Source organism: Trachurus trachurus, assembly GCF_905171665.1.
Source record: "Trachurus trachurus genome assembly, chromosome: 14".
In the NCBI taxonomy this organism is placed as follows: domain Eukaryota; kingdom Metazoa; phylum Chordata; class Actinopteri; order Carangiformes; family Carangidae; genus Trachurus; species Trachurus trachurus.
Window position 1 is genome coordinate 21390751 of NC_139903.1, and position 20936 is coordinate 21411686.

Below are 20936 nucleotides of genomic sequence, written 5' to 3' on the forward strand. Positions count from 1 at the left end.
CCTAGTGATGTTTTTATTCATCATTTAAACCAAACAAGTAGGCTTAATTATGTACTTTAATTAGCTCATAGTAATTATTATTATTTGTATTGTTGTTATTATTGTTGTTGTTGTCAGTTTTTCTACATTACATCATGACCATAGACTGTAAAAAGAAGATCATGACCATGTGATGACCCTAAGTTACTTCATTTCGTCGAGAGAGACTTTTACTTTGAAAATATGAACGGATATCCTGTTCTTACCATTGACTGGCGTACTTGACATTAGCTGAAATGGGAAGCTAACGGTGGGCGAGAAGTTTTCAGCTTGCACTTTATCAAAGTCAAGCCATGAAAACGCATCAAGTCATAGAAAACCACGTGAAATAGCAGCCCGCGATACCGATACCGATACCAACTCCGACACCGCAGGCAGTTGACGTCTCGGCTGAATGTAACGGTAACTAGTTGCTAATCGGTAACCCCGCTAACCAGCGGGCTAGTACTTTCCAGAAGTGTTAGCTGACTAGCTGTTAGCCTAGTGTGCAGCAGCCATCTGTTTGGAGCTAACCGTTGGACACAGTTGGCACGGACATCGCGGATGAACACTGTCACTGGCACGGTTTTTTGTTTTTCAACTCGCACATCATATAAAGTTAGGTGATAAATACTTGTTTAATTCTGTGTTGGTGAAATGACTACATGCGGTAACGAAAATAAATAACTTTAAATCTAAGGACACTGTTGCTGTCACTGTCAGTCATGGTTTGTCCTCCGACACGTCGGCCAATCGGATCGTTGAAGTGTTTGATTGACAGAACCAACGGCCAATAGAAACCCCACAACAAATATGATGGCTTTGTTAGCGGTGTTCGACACAGCGGGCGTCTCTTTCCGGCGCAGTATGCTGGGGATGCTGATGCTGAGGAGCCTCGTTGATCCGTAGCATCTTTGGAGCTCAATATTTCTCGACATGTTGTATAGTCTGAGTTTGCATCACTGTGTTGACCTCTGCCTCGGCGGCTTACTCTTGTTTTTAGCGGGGCTGCAGCAGGTGGAAGCTGCCGCCGCCGCCGCGGAGATGACCAACTTGAACTGGAAGCCGTTCATCTACGGAGGCATGGCCTCGATTGTCGCAGAATTCGGTACGTGATGCAACACAACACAGAGACGCCAAGCGAGATACATGATACTGGTTGTAGACGTCTTGATGATAATGGCAGTATAGCATTTATGGAAATCAAATGCTCTCTCAATTTGCAGCCATAGGAAAATTCTGCACCTGCGTCTGTTGGCAGTGCAGGCTTCAAGACGGGAATGATGCACCCAGCTGAATTAATATCCATGCTCTGGTGGCGGTGCACATTGCATGCATTGTCCTGCAACTGCAAATACACACAATATATAAAGTTAGAGTTCAGTTGAGTGATTGGTAGATATCCTTACTGCTGACGTTATAATTGCCACAATACACAATAATCTGTTAATTTCATTGTAGCATTTAACCTGGTAGCTAGCCCTAGTTTGTCTAGTTTAGGTAATGCTGTAACATTTGAATCAAGCAGTAAGGCAAAAATGATGCATGATAAAGATATTCAACCCATTTCCTAAGTCAAAAAAACAACAACTAACTAACCAAAAAAACAGACAAAAAAAGTTTTACAAGTTAATTTTGTCTTTATTCATGTTGCTGTGTTTTGATTGACATTTTTAGTAGCAGGACAGAGATGACACTGGAACTGGGTTAAAAATCCTTCTTTTTTTTTAAGTGATAAATGTAGCTTTTCTTTCCATTCCACCATGACATTATTAATTGAGCCATCAGCACCATAACACATTTGTGACACATTTACCTACCTCTTATAACCCCATTTTCTTTTCACAGGTGATAATCAATATTGTCATTTTCTTTTTCTTACTCTTAATACTTTTTTTTTTAATCCTCAGGGACGTTTCCCATTGACCTGACTAAGACCCGACTGCAGGTCCAGGGTCAGTCTCAGTACACGGAGGTGCGCTATAGAGGCATGTTCCATGCCCTCTTCAGGATCGGCAAGGAGGAGGGCATCCGGGCGTTGTATTCTGGGTATAGAACATTTTTTATGGCTCTTGGGACACAAGATCAGACCAAGTATATGCTGTACTGAGCTTTCACAGTTACTGATGTGTCGTGCCTGTATTGCCTGTTTTTGTTGTTGTTGTTTTTTACATCAATTGAGCAATAAGTGGGGATGAATCACTGATGTAATTATTACTGAATCTATTTTCATAGAACTGCCTAGACAAGCACTGACAGGGATGTAGGTGCCATCAGTGTTGCTTTGAACGCAAGCGCACTCCTATATCCATTACTGCCATTTAGTTGGTGGGAATATAATGATCAGGCTGTGATATAGCAGTAATTGCTTAATGGGGTTAATTCTGTCTGCACAATCAGCTCTGGTACCAAAGAACACCTGCCTTTTCTTAACACACATCTGCTTAAAAGAGTTTTTCACCTGAGCACCCTCAATGAGAGCTGATACACTTCAACCCAGGATTCAGATTTGAAGTGTAAGTCTAAAAAAGCATCATAAGATTTCCGTAGGTTTCCAGCAGTGAAGACTGAGGTCCAGGACAGAAGATACAGTCTGTCTCAGATGTCTTGCTGCTTCCCAGGAAGAGAGGGATGGCAGTTAAGAGTAAATCTAGTTTGTACGTCTTACTCCATCCAAATGAAAACAGCATGTGTTCAGTGCAACATGCAGAAATGAGCTTTGCACAGAGAGCTGCGTTACTTTGTGGGTGGTTGAACTGTTGCAGCTACAGATATGATCAAAGCCCAGTGGGACAGAGAATGTATTCCATTTTGAAACTAGATAAGAAGAAGCTTTTAAAGCAGTGGGTATGAGTCATAGACAACACGCCTGGATGTCACGCTCTGCAATTGAGCAGACATTTTGTTGATTTGCATCCATCCTAAGCCAAGTGAAAAAAATTTGGGTGAGGGAAGTAAATGATAAGCCCCATCTCCTGCTTTCATTTAACACACATGGTTCAGGTTATAAATATAATGTACCTATCCCCTCAGGATCTCCCCTGCTCTCTTGAGACAAGCTTCTTATGGGACAATCAAGATAGGAACATACAACTCTCTGAAGAGGCTGTTTGTCGCTCATCCAGAAGGTGGGTGTCACCATTTCTCCCTGAAATACCCTGTGTCCTTTCTTCTTCCTTTCCGCTAACTTCTCTTATAATCCCGTTCATTTTAACGTCCAGTCTGTCTACAGTGAAAGAGACTGGCTTTTTAATTCACAGGCTTAAGATAGATGGTGTCAAAGAAGTCACTTAAAATCTTGGAAAGTAAGAAATTAGTGTGGGGAAACATTCACAGACACTCATTTGTGCCCAACAGTACATTACAGGACACTGACGATGGGCAGCGCTGTATATTCAATTAAGAATATTAATATTCTATTAATATCTTACACCTGAGAAACACTCCTTAAAACCAACTTGGTTTGTAAATAAGGAAAAACAAACAACCTGAAATTACTGGTGAGAGTAGTAGGAACAGAGATACTCTGTCAGTAGCAGTCAAGCCATTTTACTAGATTTACATTTTATCCAGTTATCAGATGAAGAGGAGAAAGAATATAGTGGAATTTACTAATGTAGCGTGAAAGCCAAGGCGTAAGCCCCACATGCAGTTCACCTTTGACTGATGGCTCTTTGGAGCAGCAAAGGTTGCAGATGTTCATCAGTAGTGAGATATAATACATTTACTCCACACAAGACAAATAGATAATTTTATACAGTTAAGAATATGGGTTCACTGAATAAACTTTCCTTGAGGTGTATGGACTATTCAGTTGAATTCACCAAGAAAGACTGACACTGACACTGAGCATGGCTCAAACTACTGTCAACTTAGTGTTTTAAGGATATTTAATAGTATCTTGATTTAAATTTATCTTATTTCAATGTCATAAACTAAACAAGTCAGTAATGTACTGGAGCAAAAAATGTTATGGCTTTCAAAAAATCTTTGTTAGTGTGTTTGTAAACTTCAAAAGGCAGCACCAATACATTTGTCTGTAACTCTGCTCATGCCGCATTCTGCTTTATCTTCTATCGTCATTTCCCTTTTTTTTTCTGCTTGGACATTTTGTGCGCCTCAGACCGCACAAACCTGTCTGATGTTGTTTATGTTGGTGCACTTTGCATGCAAGTCGGGTGTTTTGGTGGTAGGTATTACACCTGTTTACAGTGCAGATGTGGATGAATGTAAATGACGTTTTGTTTGAAATGGCTTCAAGTACAAGATGGTTTCACTTTTGATAAATTCAGAAATGTGGAAAAGAGAATTTTCTACGGGAGCCAATGAAGTCCAATCATATCTGCTAATTGTACCATCACAGTTTGAATCGGTAAAGTAAATAATGTGGGATCAATACACAAACAAATGAAGTGTACGGCAATTTACCCTGGTGATATTGGTGCAGTGATGTTTATTCTTACCAACAAATCATCATTGACCAGATTTGTTTACACAGCAACAATTCCACACGAGCGTCTGAGTGTGCAGCCGTAAGCCACTATTACAACCTGCATTAACCCGACTGAGCAGAATGAGTGTGCTAACCTGCCGGCACTAATTTGCAAGCTAAATAAGAGGCAAAGAGCTTCCAGGGAGGAAGGACGGGTGGTATGGATGGTGAATAGTGCAGACAGAAAAAGTCAGATTACATTTACATTGCAACTATAAGTGCTGCTGTGCTTTAACTGACATGGAAATAGGGCTGCATTCGTTTTAGACTCTAACTTCTCAAATCAGTCAGCGCTTCATGAAACATGTGCAGTAGCTGCTTTTAACAATATGACACAAAAAGAGAGAAGGAAAGCAGCCACAAAAAAAGTTATCAGTAAGTCAAACAATTGAAACCTCTCAAATTTGAGTATGTAATTTTGGACTGGTAGTCAGACATAAAAAACCGTTGGCCTAACACAATGACAACATGGTTAACTGAGAAAAATATTAACGGCATTAACAGGAATAGATACAAAATAATCATGAATGGCTGCCCTTTATAACTATCCATCAATACATGCTTTGTTTACACGAATAACTAACAGTTGCTGTTGGTCTCTGTGTAGTTAATAACACAACCAGTCACAACCTTTCTGCACTTGATGCATCTGCAGCACAGAAACCAGTCAGCAACAACGCATCTGGACAAAAACATAGAAAAGGTAAAGTGGGCAGGAAGAGGCCGTCTCGACAATAGAGATGAAAATCCCAGTAAAGCAGACAGTGAATCAGTGTTGGCAGGTGCTCAGAGCATCACTTCATGCTGTGTGTTGACAGGCGCAGAGAGACACTTCAGTTATCAGCTCTGATGGGTTTGCACAATATTTATCAGCGATTGGCTGGTACCAGCAGCTTTTCGGAGACTCACAGGCTCTATCTCTCTCTGTGTTTTATTCCCTCTCTGTCTGCTTCTTTATTTGTCATCCCTCTTTTTCCTGAGTGCCCTGGTCATTCTTTATCTAACCTTCTCATTACTCTGGTCTGAATTTGTCCTTCTTTTCACTATCATTTGTTTCTCTTAACTCTCTCTCTTTCCCTCAATATTTAATGGCCAATTAGTGTACTGAAGCTTTATTATATGAATAATGGAATAGAGCTTGGAAAACAGAGAGGAGTGATTAGAGGAAGGACAGAGTTTTATTTTGTACTTCTCTACTGGACTTCTATAAAAGGAAAAGGCAGGTAGAAACAACTAACCTGACTCAAGTGGAAAAAAAAAACATACCATCCAACACAAAGATGTGTCACCAGAAATGTAATTTTTGGGGGGGGAGTTGCAAGATGAAGCTATTTCTTAGCAAACAACAGCTCATTCATTCACCTGCTACCTCTGTGCAGCATCTCTGGCTACAGTGCTACTTGCCAGATATAACAGTGTCAGCAGGTTTTGCTGTGTGCACAATCAGCAAGGGAAAACATGGCAACCATCTGCTGCCTATCTTTAGGCAAAGCTAAGCTAACGCTGTGACACCAGGACAGCATTTCACACACAAACATTAGATTAAGCCTTTACTGTCCATTTTGGAAAGAAAGCAAAACACAGACTGCAATGATCCTATCACACAGTAATAGACTGCATAATTTAACTTGCAAAATAAGATAACTTTGCATATTTGCAACTTAAGCATCTGTTTCACCAACAAACCAGGGTGAATGTCTTGTGCCTTCAATGCACTTAATGAAAATATGAGTGATTGTGAATCTAAAGAGAAAAGGGAGGTGTAAATCTAATAGTGCATTCACACCAAAAGCGCCGGGAGCGTTGTGGCGGCCGGAAGTCATTCATTTTCAATGGACGCCGGCATCGACGGGGCGTCGCGATGCGAGCGCCCAGAGCATCAAATTGAAGTTGAGAGATGCTACTTTATGAAATGAAGCAGCAGCCAATTGCAGACCGGGATTCCCACAGCAGGAGAAATTGAGAGAGCCTGAATGGACACATCTTCAGCGCTACTTGAAAGTCCCGCCCCTTTAGCGAGATGCCAGTGACCAGAGCGTCTACTCTGCAGACGTTAAAGACGCTTTTGGTGTGAACGTACAGCAAGGGAGATGAAGATTTACCTTTTTTACGATGTGTGTTTTGCCAAAATACAAAGCACTCTTTTTTTTGTTGCTGTCATTGTTTGTCTTTCCACTCTGCATGCCCTGTGCCACGTTGGTGCCACTGTGTTTTGAATGCTTGTTTTGATGCAGGCTTGGGTTTGCCCTGTGGTTGTGGTGGGATCGAACGCCCGTTCCCCTCCCCAAAAAATGAGCGGCGTGAGGAGCGCCACACTAACTGTTGGTCAGATTGATCAAGGATCACTGTAACTATTGTTCCAAACTCAATCCATTATTTTTTTGTCTCCTCCTCCTCCTCCTTTTTTCTTGCTGTACTCTTACACACCGTTCTGGGTTACTACTAATGAGATCCACCACTTTCTAACACTCTGCCGAGGCTAATAGCTAACAATGATTTCTGTTCATTTTAAGTCGATGTAATGTGCAGTCTCTCCAACAGACCTCTCGTGCAATAATATAATAATGTATTGATCATAATAAGAATAATAATGATGTAATGGAATAACATCAAGGTTTGTTTTGATTTGCTTGAAATGGCACACAGGGGGAGTGTTACACAATATGAGTGTGTGTGTATGAGGAAGTTTAGACTGTTAACAAGGCTTTGTGGCCAACCACTTGTATTGCTTATGATACAGTTAACTCCACCCATTTAGTGCTCCAAGTGGATCTAAGCAAACCTCAAAACTTGTTTGAAGACATTAGGCAAGCCATGTCACAGTGGAAAAAGATCACTTCACTGTAGGACACCTTTTTTTATAGTCATTTTCATAGTCATCCTAAATTTGTAGCTTTGCTTATAGCTTGTAACAAATACGACATAGAGTTTTATTTTAATGTTAGTACCTTTTTGTGTCACTTTCAACACACTGAGGATTGTTTGGATCAGAGAAGACTTATAGTGAAGAAAGAAATCTGTTTTATTTACTTGGTGCCAAACACAAATTATCGCATGATGGCATATCCATATAGAGCAAATCTACTCTTAATTATATTATTTACAGAGACCCAACATGATGCCATGGGCAAACGCACATTGGTGTGGAAGAACTGCCATTATAAAAAGGTAGAAACCTTTAACAGAAGCCAGACCATGGTAGGTTGCCATCTGCCTCCAAAAAAGCTTTACATTTATTCTAAGCCTGAGTGATACTAGAGTCCACTGATGGTAATAGTAACTACTACTACTATTTGGTCAAGTGAAACTAAAGGAAGATATTTACTAAAAGATAGACCACGTATTGAGGGCGAATTATGAGTTGTACTGGATGTGTCAATATCCTGTCCCTTTATTTTGCGACCCATTCTTGTTTCATGTTCGTTACACCACTGCAATGCTAAAAGTGCTATATACAGTAAATTTAAGTTATTATTATTATTAAAACATCTTGTCAGTGGTCCTGTATGAAATCCAATACAACTAAAGCTACTAGAACCCCAGAGTACCAGTGACCACACATACTGGATCAGTTATGGTGTTGGTCTACTTAAAACCATATCCATTTTTAAATGCAGAATATAACTTGTTTCACGCAGAAGTAATTTCTTATAAGCTGGTTGTTCACAGACTAGACTCACTGTATTCCCATGTCCTCCAAACATACATAATGTAACAGATTTGAAATAATTTAACTACAAGGTAAATTAGTATACAGCTGTCCATCCGTCACCTTTTCAGCCAAACAAAATCAACCAGTGTATTCAAAGTGACACAATTTCTTAAAGTGGAGAGTCTGCATAAGGGATTTTGTGTATGGCAATGCCACACCGTCCCTCTAGATACCTGTACATAGTAAATCACTGGCTAATCTTAGTTGCATCGTGTTGATACGCTTTGTACTGCTTTTTCTTTTCTTTTTTGTAATTAATATCATCCCTTGTTTCTTTTCTGATAGACGAGACCATGGTCATCAATGTCTTCTGTGGTGTTGTTTCCGGAGTTCTGTCCTCCTCTCTGGCCAACCCCACTGACGTCCTCAAGGTGAATAAGGAGACTTGGACTGAAATGTCAAAGCTTTCGAGCCTTTTACTCGTAGGCATTTTCAGGTTGAATCCACTGACCATTCAGCCCTTCAAAATCCCATCAAACCATGTCTATTATAGTGATAAAACATCTGACTTTACAATGAACGATGAAAATTTGATTTTTTTTTTAATGTACTTTTGTTGTTGTAATTGTTCCAGATCAGGATGCAAGCTCAGGGCAGTCTGCTCCAAGGCAGCATGATGTCCAATTTCATGAACATCTACCAGACAGAGGGCACCAGAGGACTGTGGAGAGTGAGTGCTGCATTTACTCTGTGTGGGGATGTGTATGTGCATTATGTGTGTGTTGAGAGTGGGAGATTAGGATTGTGGGATAACGGGGTGAGACATTTTTTTTTACTTTACTTTGGGTACAAACAGCATATACTATAATGTGTAAAGAGGAGCTGGTGAACCAACTTTTTTTAATCTTTAAGCTTTGTGTGAAGCTAAGCTAATCAGACATCGGCTGTAGTTAATGCATAAGAGTTGCAGCGATCTTCTCATCTCAGTACTCAGTACCCACTGCTCAGTTGCTGTACTGAAGATGCAGTCACTTCAGAGATTGGTCCAGGATATGTTTAGCCTAGCTTAGCACAAAGCTATAGCTATATTTAAACTTGTTATATGCCTGTTGTAAAGACTCATTTTCTTTACCCTCCTTTTTTACAGGGCGTCATTCCCACAGCGCAGCGAGCAGCCATTGTCGTCGGGGTGGAACTTCCTGTCTATGACATAACGAAGAAGCACCTGCTTCGCTCTGGCGCCATGGGAGACACCATTTTGACTCATTTCATGTTAGTTTTAATCATTCTTAAACTTTTAAGACCTCACATCAGTGATTGAGTATTTTAGCTAGTTTTTAAAAAAGGAGGACATTTGACTTTTGAACGAAACTCGGCTTTGTCCTGGTTTGTTAACCTTGTCCATGTCTGTATGTGTGTTAACAGTTCCAGTTTCACATGTGGCTTGGCGGGGGCTCTGGCCTCCAACCCTGTAGACGTGGTCAGGACTCGTATGATGAACCAGCGAGTCCTGTCAGGAGCCCCCATGTACAAAGGGACGCTGGATGGTGTGATGCAGACGTGGAAGAACGAGGGCTTCTTTGCTCTCTATAAAGGATTCTGGCCGAACTGGCTGCGACTGGGGCCCTGGAACATCATCGTATCCTTTTAAACCTGCAGAGTTTCCTCAGGTGAGAAAAACAGGAAACAGTAAGAAAAAAAAAAACATAGAATAGGATCTGAAAGGTTTGATTTGTGTGATACACTGTTCATCAGACTGTAAACACGTTGAAAAGAAACATTTTAGACCATGAAATGTATCAACTGTAACAACTCTCAGTTCAGAGCTCAGAGCAGCTCCCAGTGAAGTTTTCCTCAACACGCGTCTCAGTTCTTCATCACCTTCGAGCAGCTGAAGAAGCTCCCGTTTTAACGCCAGCAGGAAGTGGGACTTCGCTGGTCTGCTAGACTGTGTCAGGGATGAGTGGAGTGTGAGCACGGCAGCACCTGGAGTTTTGACACCAGTATTTTTCACACTCCCCTCCAAATCCATTTAAACGATACAACACAGCGTCAGTCATGTGCCCATGCTCATCAAAATCTTTCACTGAGTTCTCCCTTTTTTGAATGTTTTATTTGTTGTCACTTGGTTGTTGTTTTTTTCATGCAGTTTGAAGGATTGTTGCTTTGATGTTTTAATGTCACCCTCAACCACCGTTGAAACTCCTCAGGCAGCTAAATGTCTGCTTGTAGCTGAAGACTGAAAGAGCTGATGAGAAAGACAGAGTTGACCTCTGTGGATTGGGTGAGTTGAATGAAAAAAGATGGGGAATGGTTACCTCTTCATTTATAAATACATCTGGTAAAATAGGAAATTATTTTATCCTTACATCTGGGCATTGCAGAATGTCATTTCGGACATGCATGACTCCGCAGTTGAAATTGGAATTTAGAAGTGAATGATGTGTAGAAGGCCTGTGTTTTCAGGGCACAGGCACGGCATGAAAAGTAGTTGGAAAATAACTCAGATTTATCTGAATGTTGAGGACTTTGCATGGAAGAGACGTAGAATCGACCAACGGACTGTTACAAGTAGTTACTGCACAGAATGAGTTCACGCTGTAAGCAGCACTCCACCTGGGTTATGTCTGATAATAACCTGGTGATGTACAAGGATCTTTGGTCAGAAAAGGGCCATAAAGAAATTTTACATTTTGATGTTAATATTTTAGTGGTTTATTTGCCAGAAAATCACTCAACACTCCAACTTCTGTTACTCCAAAGCTGGGAAAAAGTTTTTTTTCTATGTATTGATTGTTTTTGGTTAATATTCTGTGAAGTTAAAGAAAACAATCAGGAAACCTGTTGAACCAAAGCGTCTGATGAGAAAGGGAGACACTTTGTTGTCTTATTCACTGACAACCAAAATGTCTTTTTTTAATGTTCAAGAATCACTGAATCCAGATAAGTCACTCTTGAAGTTTTTTTTTTTTTTTTGGAATGGGATGGGGGAATAATTTTGCTTTATTTTTTGTTGTAGTATTAGGACTTAATGAGTTGTGATTTGTTGCCATATGTCATTATTACGCCACAGTCAACAGTCCAGTACACAATGTAAATGGCTGTACAGATTCATTCACATATAGGTGGTTGTATGCCTTTGGCATGTCAACCTGTACATATGATGCCTTGATGCGCTATTTTTACCATTACGTCTCTCGTTTGAGGTAAAGTCCTAACACAAATGGAAAAGAGACAGCTGCCGTGGAAAGAGAGCAGAGAGAAGGGGCCTTTGTGCCAAACTGTGTTTCCAGCAAACTTGGTTCAATTTATTTGCAAATGATTCTTTTGATTGCAGCTAATCCGAAAAAAAAGAAGAAAGGTTGCTCTGCAGGAGCAGCTATGTGTTGGAAAGTACGGTATTTGAAAGTCACTGTAGTTATAATATACTGAATTTGTGAAACACATTATCTGAACTCTGGCCATGTAAAAACAGACCAAATTGATTTTTTTTAAATTTCTTTAAATTTTTTAATCAACATCAATTCAACATCTGAGTAGTAATGATTACAAACACATGAATGCTAATTTTCTGTCATTGGACTCATTGAAGTTTTATTTTCACCACAGGTGACCTCACGCTTTCATCCACCTTTTTTTTAGATGTTAGATATTATATTTTTTGTGTTTTTATTACTGTTAAAAAACTGGTTATTGTCACAGCAACATTTTATTTTTTAAAGGTTTCCCCCAACAAGATTTTCTAAGATGATCTTTTGTGGCTGCGCAGCTTCCATCACGTGGTCGTTTTTCTTCTGTAAAGGCCAAACATGGTGAATTCTGTACTGTAGCACTGACGCAGATTAAAAATCTGCTGTCATAGAAACTCCAGCAGCACTTTTCTACATAAACAGCTGTGGGCAATTATCTCTGTTGATTCTAATCCCTGGTCGGTTGTATTTGAGCAGCAGATTGTGAATCATCTTGGCTTCATCTTGGTTTCTTTGGATGATGGGAAATCAATCTTTGATTGCACTTAGAGAATTTTCCCAGTTTTCCTTATTGTGTTGATCCCAATCCCAGAATCCACAATCACCGGGTCCTGAGCTGAACCCGGTCTCTGGTGTCAAACATCACCACAAGACGGTAAACCTTCGAAGGAGTGGTTATTTATTCTGCAAGCTGTGGTCGGAGCTATTCATGTCTGACATTCTGTATTTTTTTCCCAGCCGTTGTCTGTTAACTACATTTCACATTTCACTGTGGGACAGTCAAGTCTGTCCTCACGTCAAAGCAGTTTTTAGTTTGCTATTTGCAGTTTGTAAGTGTACTTCATTTTGTCATTGTTTCAGTGTGAATCTGCAACAAACACAAAACAAGAAGCTTATATCGGTTTGGGAGGCTTCGTTTTGAGTGTGTGTTTGACTCCAGATCAGTGTAGTGTGTTTCTGCTTTTCATATACAGTATCCCCGGTTGATTATCTTCTAGGACACTGTTGCTCCTTTGCCCTTTCTGTTGCCTCATTACCACTTTGAGTCAGTGGGTTTTGTAGTTTTACTGTCCACACATGGTGCTCACAGTTGTCAATCCTGAAGTAAATAGTTTCAATACATGTTGATGCTGTTGTGAGATGTGCACTTTTACCTCAGCAGTCATGCTTTTCTGAGCCATTTCAGTTTTGCTCCTGTTTCACTCGTAACCCTTCCCTTCCCCAGAGAGAGTCTGAGTGGGCTCATGTGGCATTAAATCAGCTTTGTCACGTAACCATTCATTCAGGTGAATGAAAATCAGCTCACACTGTAGATGATCACTGTCTGAGACCAGGGGGTTAATCGTAGGAGTAGCTACAGGTCTAGGACTGAGGTCAGAGGTCATGTGGACATACAGCGTATGTTTGTGTGAGCCAGTGACAGATAACACCGATCGATGTAAAAACACAATCCAGTCTTTGGTTTTGGGTTTCATCCACCAACTGAAGATGCTTCAAAATGCTGAGATTTTTTATTTTTATTTTATTTTAGCATGGAAAAGAACAGTTACTTAACTGTTTTTAGTTCCAAAACATTTTTTTTGTTTAGTTAGTTGATGAACCCGAGCCCTAACCCCAAAAGGTAAATAGGTAATTCAATATCATGAAGGAATTTGTCAAATGTTTGTCACATTTCATAGATTGTAGCATGAATCGCAAAATAGGAAAAACACCTGAGGATGTCAGTGTGGAAAGGAACCTTTTAGAAAATAGCTCTTTCAGATTTGTACGTATTAGTGTGGAGATAATGAATTGGACATAAGTTATAATGCTTGAACATGATAAACGTACTTCGTAAGGTCACTTTAACATTTTGAAACCTGTTGAAATCTAAAGAGTTACAAGAGCCTTCATGCATCTCAAAACAATTAATGGTGTGTGCTAAAGCTGCTTTATGTTGACCAACAACTCGCTTTGTGCGCTGCTTGCCACATTGTTGTGAATGTAGATTCTGTAGTGATGCGACCACAGCTGTGTTTCTGTTACCTACCTATTTATGGAAACTAACTGAACTTTAAAGTTAAGTGGAGAAGCCCAGCACAGCAGTGGATCCAAATGACAGTCCTCCTCTCGCTTAACTCTGATTGTTTGTGTTGTAATAAAGTTGTAATTCTGGCAAATTGGTTTTTAGCACCATTTTATTATTTTATATTTTAAGCTTATGCAGAGTTTTATTCTGTTTTCTAGGTATTTTGACCTATATTTATTTACCCACTGTGTTCAGTGAACCTGAATACAGTGTAGCTGAGGCTGCTTTTCATTCCTGCTTTAATTCCTTTCACAATATATAATGCTCATGCTAGCTTTTTATTTGATTTTACTGTTGGGAAAACAATTTTGTGGGTTAAGTTTGTGTTTTTGCAAGTGCTCCGAGTCTGCTACATTAATGGCTTTTATTAAGTACTCATTCCCTTTATCAGTATTTTATGTTCATGGTGAACAGATGGAGCTTCCTTAATGTGCACAGCGCGTAGCGGAACATGACAACCAAAAGAAAAGAAGAATATTGACTTGTCTGTAAATTCATAGTGACAACAGTTTGTTTGTTTCTTTGACAGAGCGGTGTCGTAAGTTATTCTTGAAGGAGTAGCTCGGCATTTTGGGAAATGTGTTTTAAAAAGGCAGCTGTGGTTACAAGTGGAGTTATGTGTTATACGATCACCTCAGAGAAATAGTGGGTTGGCAAACAAACAATTGCTTGTCAGGAAATATTTATAGCATGTACCACAACTTACATTCATGTTTTCATTCTTTTAGATATAACACAGTTATACTTGAGCGGTACTAATAAACATATTTACTAGGGTAGCTGTTTTCCTTGTTTCCCAGATTGTCCAGCACCTTCTCTTTTGAGATTTTACTCACTGCTCACATCAGAAAGCGGTGCTGTGAGACAAATCTGCAAATACTTAGTCAACGCTGCAAATGGGGGTCAAAATATGAATGAATTCACAATTAATTTAAAAAGGACTCTCATGTGGCCTTACTTTGAACACGTCCATTTCCTTAGCCAAGTGTGTATAGGTGGCTAATAAACTGTCTGAGCAGCATGGAAGTTCACCCCGGGCCCCTTTAGGGTGCACCAGCAGAGATCACATTGTTGAATGGTTTGTGGCAAACAGCGACTGTCCTGTCCCTGGTCTTAAGTCAGAGTGGGATTGTCACCATCCATTCGTTGTTAAGGCCCTTTGCATTTCAGTCAACGACAGATGGGTTTTTCATTCAACAAAACTGCTCTGTGTCCCTAATCATAGAACACACTTGAAATGAAATGATATGAAAGATTGTTTGTGTTTTTTGCAGAGGAGCTTGATGAATTTTTTTTTTACTCCATAAATAAACTGATTGTGATTCTGTAGTGCTTTGTGTTTATTAGAGCTTGTGATTGATAGAAACAATCTGAAAATTGTTTAAGAGTCGCTGCAAAATGTTTTTCCCCACCAGTGTGTGCCATGTGTTGTGTGTTTTTTTTTTGTTTTTTTTAAGGTTTCATTCTTTTAATGCTCTTGGTATATGGTAGTTTATTTAGATTTTTTTTTTCTATTTGTTTTACCACAAAATTAGTTCCAGATTTGTCTATTTATTCTTCACAACCTCAACACCTTCTCCTCCAAATGTGACTTTTCCCCTTGCAGCATGTTTCTCTGCCTGTCATTGACGCAAGTCTGTTTTGTTTTTACATTTTGTTTCCCTGGCCAGAGCGCAGTGTCCCTATCTCAACACACTAAACAAAACCCACATTTTTAAACTGTTTAAAGTCGATATTCTGCATGAATTAAATATTGGATTCCAGTCACATATTCCTCCTGAACAGAGCAGAGAAACAGCCTGAGAACCTGTAGTTTGACTTGAATTGTTGTCTCTGGACATTAAGTTGATGCCTCCTTTAATTAAATCTAATCTTAATGCCAATGTAGTGCGACTTTTACTACAAACTTCATGTAGCCTAGGTTTGTGTGTAGTGTCCCACTGTCCCACTTCCATCAAAATGCTGTTGAAGAGGCTTCAGCTCAGGCAAGGTGTTTTGTCATTCTGATTTTAGGATACTTTGAGTATGGAAACTATTATCATGGATAAGAAAATCTATAAATATTTTTGTAAATTTTCTCATCACGTCCACTGATCATTTGCACTTTGGTGTTAGCTTGTAACATTACTGTCTATTTATCTACCCTTTCGCTTGTTTACCCAACAAATTTTTATGGTGGAGAGCACTTTTTTAGTTTTCATTTTCTTTGACAGAATGGATTTGGCTTTATATAAATTCAGTGTTCACTTAAATAAAATATATGCTGTGATCGTTTCTTTTTATGTTTATTTCTTTTCACTTGAATAATTTGATTGAATTAAAAAATAATTTTAATTGTGCATAGAAAATATTAGAGCTCCTAATGGCAGAAAAGAAAATGGCTCCTGCACTAGACATGGAGTATTTCAGAATAATATTTTCCCCAAGAATGTGTAAGAGATGATGATGAGCAACAAAGCATCAAATTAACATAGCAACACCCACCATTATTATGTGCGTGTCTCAGACGTTTGAATGACGGATGACGGATCCAATATCAGTGGCTGGTGAATCGTGTGCAGGCTGACGTATAATCCGTGCGCCTGCATTATCCAATGCGGAAAAAAAAATACACACTTTCATCCCGGATTTACTCAAAAATAGAATTTTGCACAAAGTTTGGCCTACATCGTCTGAAATATGAGTTATTACATTAATTTTATGACCCAGAGTGGGCTTAAATTCAATTTTCTTTTCTGTACACTTTTAAGAACATGTGGGAGCCTGTGGGATCTCAATAACAGCACTGTATACTATCAAACTAATATTTGAGGAGATGATTACAAATGATTAGTACAAACCTTTCTGACCCAGTGATGTACTAGGTCACTGCTTGTGATAAAAAGTTGTGAAATCTTTTGAAACCTATAACAATGTTTCACAAAAAAGTGGTTAAAAATAAGTGAGAAAACTTAAACAGATTTATTTTAGCCATACAGTTGAAACTAACGGTTGTTAATAATTTCAAGAGTTCAGAAAGTATTTTTGATAAGTGTTTTATTTGTTTTAGTTTTATTTGAGAAAAGCAAGAAGAGGGAGTTGGAGAGGAGAGAGTTTCCAGAAGAGAGAGGAGAGAAGATTTTAGATGAACTAACTGTGATAAGACATAATTGTCAGACGTTGTCTGCCTCAACTCATTGGATAAATTGAGAGGAGAGACATAAGAGGAACTAGAGTTAGACCCCATGCTTGAATGGTTTCCTAATCAACAGGGCTATCCTGTGGTGTCAAGGCTTTCAGAACTGCCTCTGGAGAGTTGTGTTCTTTCAACAGAGATTTTATTGTTTTATTTTTTATTATGGTTTCATTTGAGATAGAGATAAGAGAGTTTAGAGAAGAGATGGAGAGAGAGATTAAAGAAGAGATGGAGAGGAGAGATTTTAGAGAAGAGATAGAGAGGAGCGAGTTTAGAAAAGACATAGAGAGAAGAGATGGAGAGAGTGTAAAGAAGAGATGGAGAGGAGAGATTTTAGAGAAGAGATAGTTTAGAAAAGAGATAGAGGGAAGAGAGTTTAGAGAATAGATGGAAAGGAGAGAGTTTAGAGAAGAGATAGAGAGGAGAGAGTTCAGAGAAGAGATGGAAAGGAGAGAGTTTAGAGAAGAGATAGAGCGGAGAGAGTTTAGAGAAGAGATAGAGGGAAGAGAGTTTAGAGAAGAGATGGAAAGGAGAGAGTTTAGAGAAGAGATAGAGAGGAGAGAGTTTAGAGAAGAGAGAGAGGAGAAAAGATTTTAGATTGACTAAAGAATTACCAACTGTGATGAGACATGAATGTCAGACGTTGTCTGTCTCAACTCATTGGATAGACCTGAGAGGAGAGACAACAGAGGAATGGTTTCCTAATCTTCTTGCCTAAATATGAAAAGAACCTGGAAAACGCACTTTTCTTAGGCTCTGCAGGCTTTGTAAGATGGGTCGTCAAACTCTTGATAATGGCACTGTCAACAGGACTATCCTGTGGTGTCAAGGCTTTCAGAACTGCCTCTGGAGAGCTGTATTCCTCCAACAGAGAGTTGTACATGCTCTTAATGAGGCTGCCATTTGAGGTCACCTGGATCTGATCAATATTGATCCCTTTCACTACCTCATGTTGTAGTGTCCGCAAAGCCGTGACTAAATCTTCTTGAACTAATGTTTTCCCGCATTTCTTTACGACACGCGATAGCAAGCCTGTTAACGTGATCATAGCCGTCGCATACTTGGTTTCACTTGTCATTTCTACAGTGGTGCGAGTGGGATCAGCTGCATCAGCACTGAAGGTATTAGACGGAACTTCAGGTGCTGAGGCTGAACTGACTGACTGAGGCCGGACCCTGTTTAAATCTACTGTTAGATAACGTTCAGCTGATATCGGTCTGATCCGGCCCACGGCACCGTTGTCTCCTTGTATTTGCTCCCTGTTCGCCATTCCAATGTTTTCTGGTGCAAGGACGTCGCCGGCATCTTCTAAATCGGAATATATTTCATCTGTGGTCCAGCTTGAGTCCCAAGTCTGAATGCTGTCAGTTAATGCCGAGCCAGTCCAGTTTTCCCACCAGCAATCTTGCTCGGATATATTGGAGTCATGGCCTGCTCGAGGGATTTCTGTTAGTATTCTGATCACATCATTGTTTGGACAACAATAGGTAACACCGCACACCCACTCCACAGCCAACACGCGTGGTGTGTGTACTAGGGTTTCATGTAACATTGCAGTGCTTATGTCCCCTGGTTTCCTGGGCACTGGATAGCAATTGCAATTGTTATGGAGAATACAATTAAGTATTTTAGTAAGTAGACCAATCATGGCATGAAGAGTTTCATAATTGATACAGTTACAATTATAATCACGTTTCAGATGAGACTTTGAGGAGTTCATTTTCAGGGCTACTCGGTAGTTAACTCTTGCTGTCACCTCTTTGGCAATCAAGCGACTGAACTCTTTTAGACTCTCACATTTAAAATCTGTCAAGCAACAGACTTCAATGAAAACCTTTGGAAGGATGTTTTTCATGTTAACCAGGACGTCAGTTTCATCAATACCGAAGAAACAGTGCTCAGAGGCAATGTGTTCATGTATTTCTGGGGCTCTCTCGTACCATTTCTCAAGAATAGGGTGAATGTACTCCAGGATCGTTGTGTAAGACGAGGAAACTATGTTATTACAAACATCAGCCAGCAACGACACTGACCGGTATTGGATGCCCAATAGTATCTCAGTTTTGTGTTGTCTCAGTAAAGTCCCAATCTCTGGGAGAGAGAATTCACTTGCTTGTATCGGAGGACATTTGATACAGGCAGTCATTTGAAGTTCTCTTTTTTCCATGGTGAGTGCTCTTTCAATCTTGATCGTAAGGTGTCTTCCTTTGTTTTTCTTTGACTCTGTTTTTCCACTGGAACTGCAGTCTTTTTTGTTTTTTTTACACCGGGGGTTGTTTTTAATATTTGTATATAACTATTTACTCTACTATTTAATTATTCTTTTGATTATATGCTTTTCTCGCTTTTAGTATCTGCTTTTACTGCCTACTATTGGAATTAATAAAGTATCGTTATCGTTTACCTGACGCGTGTGTGTTTCAGTACATAAACTACTCATTCTTTACGCAATGTCCTCATCTAACATTGACATGTCTGGTCAAAAGTAGATAAATGGCATAGGCTGTGACATCATTCAACATTCCAACAGATCAAAGGATGATGATGTCATAAGAAAAATCCTCCAATAGAGGGTATGCACATGACGTCACGGTACTCGGACGTCGCTGTGGAACGTCCACTGAGTGGCAAAAAGACGAGTGGCAGAGCCGCCAAAGTTTAAAAACGAGCAAGTAACGGAGCGATTCCCTCCGAGCCCACACAAGTCTGACATGTCTAGCTTTGCCAGCATGTACAGCATGCATGACCTAACAGAGCTGCTAGAAATCTTGAGGATACGTCTCACTTTGACCGAATTACATTCAAGAACCTGTTCTCAATGACGGAAAGTAAATTAACAGGAGCGGTCATTTTTTTCGATCGATCAGCTGTGTTTACAGTTTCAGGTGTCATAGTTCTGATGTTTTGACAGATAAATTAGTCCTCTAACACAACCTACAGTTTGACTGGTCAGAGCTTTTCAGAATAAAAGCAGCGCGCAGGTTTAAGCGTCGGGAGTCAGTCAGGACGACAGTAACAGCTGTAATCTCGTCCCTCTGCACAGTAACTCAGTCACTCTGCAGGTGCCGCGGTCACACTGCGTGTCAGTGTCCGTGGAGCAGGCGCTTTTGGGGAGCTGGTTGTCGATTCCTTTTGACATCAATTTGTTTTGATATAAGATATTTTATCCAGTTTATGAGTCCACCGCTATCCGCCAGCACGTTGAGGGACGCTTGTTTTGCCACTCAGTCCGATCGAACGGGGCGTTGCCGAGGGCAACGTGACGTAAACGCATACCCTCTATTGACACATCAGGTGGATGCTGTGACATCATCAAACATTCCAACGCAATAAAATGATGATGATGTCATAAGAACCATCCTGCTCCAACATGTAGATGATGTCACATGCTGTGGCTCCCAGAGCCAATCAAATAGTGGTTCAGATGGGCGAGTCAAATTAACCATAGACTGTAAAAAATATGGACGTAGCACCCGTGACGTCACCCATTGGTTTTGGGGAGTCGTTTTTGTGACTCAAATATGGCGGCCTGAACAGCGCCATGTTGGATTGGCCGGCCGAGAACCCGCCCACTGGCCTCGAAGCAGCTGTCCACGGAGGTGCTCGGACCTGTCACTCAACGTTTCCACGCCCTAATTGGCCAGAATTTTAACCTAATAACAGTAAAACGGTAGAGTTAAAAAAAAATTCACCCCCCTCAGAGTGTGTGCGGGGGTAGAAACTATCGATTGAGAAAAAAAAAACGTTCTGACACCAGGCTTTTAACATGTTTATTGAGGATGTAAAGTCGGCGATTTTAACATGAGGGTCTATAGAGAATGCTCCCTTCTGACACCAGCCCCCAGAGGAAGCCGGGGGGATTGCAGTTTTTTGAACGCGGAAGTTAGCTTCACTTCTCAGACCGACAACTGCCCCCTTGGCCTCGACCTTAAACTCACCACAGAGAGACCTTACTACACTCAATACAGAGACCTTAAACTCACCACAGAGCAGAATGACGGTCAATGATAGGCTACTGTTAGTGCTGTCAGAGACATGTTTACCGCTCATACGCGATTAGC

General features: G+C 40.2%; 1 protein-coding gene across 4 annotated transcripts; it reads left to right on the forward strand.

Moving 5' to 3' along the window:
* The first annotated feature begins 256 nt into the window (after positions 1-256).
* Positions 257-15961, forward strand: slc25a14 (solute carrier family 25 member 14). Of its 4 annotated transcripts, none has more exons than XM_083987211.1 (9): positions 257-441; positions 1022-1126; positions 1929-2067; positions 3052-3146; positions 8508-8593; positions 8797-8892; positions 9310-9434; positions 9588-9801; positions 10033-15961. In XM_083987211.1, the coding sequence occupies exons 2-9, from the start codon at positions 1063-1065 to the stop codon at positions 10072-10074; spliced, it is 861 nt and encodes a 286-aa protein (XP_083843337.1). In that variant the 5' UTR covers positions 257-441; positions 1022-1062; the 3' UTR covers positions 10075-15961. The 4 variants fall into 4 exon arrangements, with proteins under 4 accessions (XP_083843337.1, XP_083843338.1, XP_083843336.1 ...); XM_083987212.1 differs by having other exon boundaries at positions 266-441; positions 1033-1126; XM_083987210.1 differs by having other exon boundaries at positions 266-1126.
* The last annotated feature ends 4975 nt before the right edge of the window (positions 15962-20936 follow it).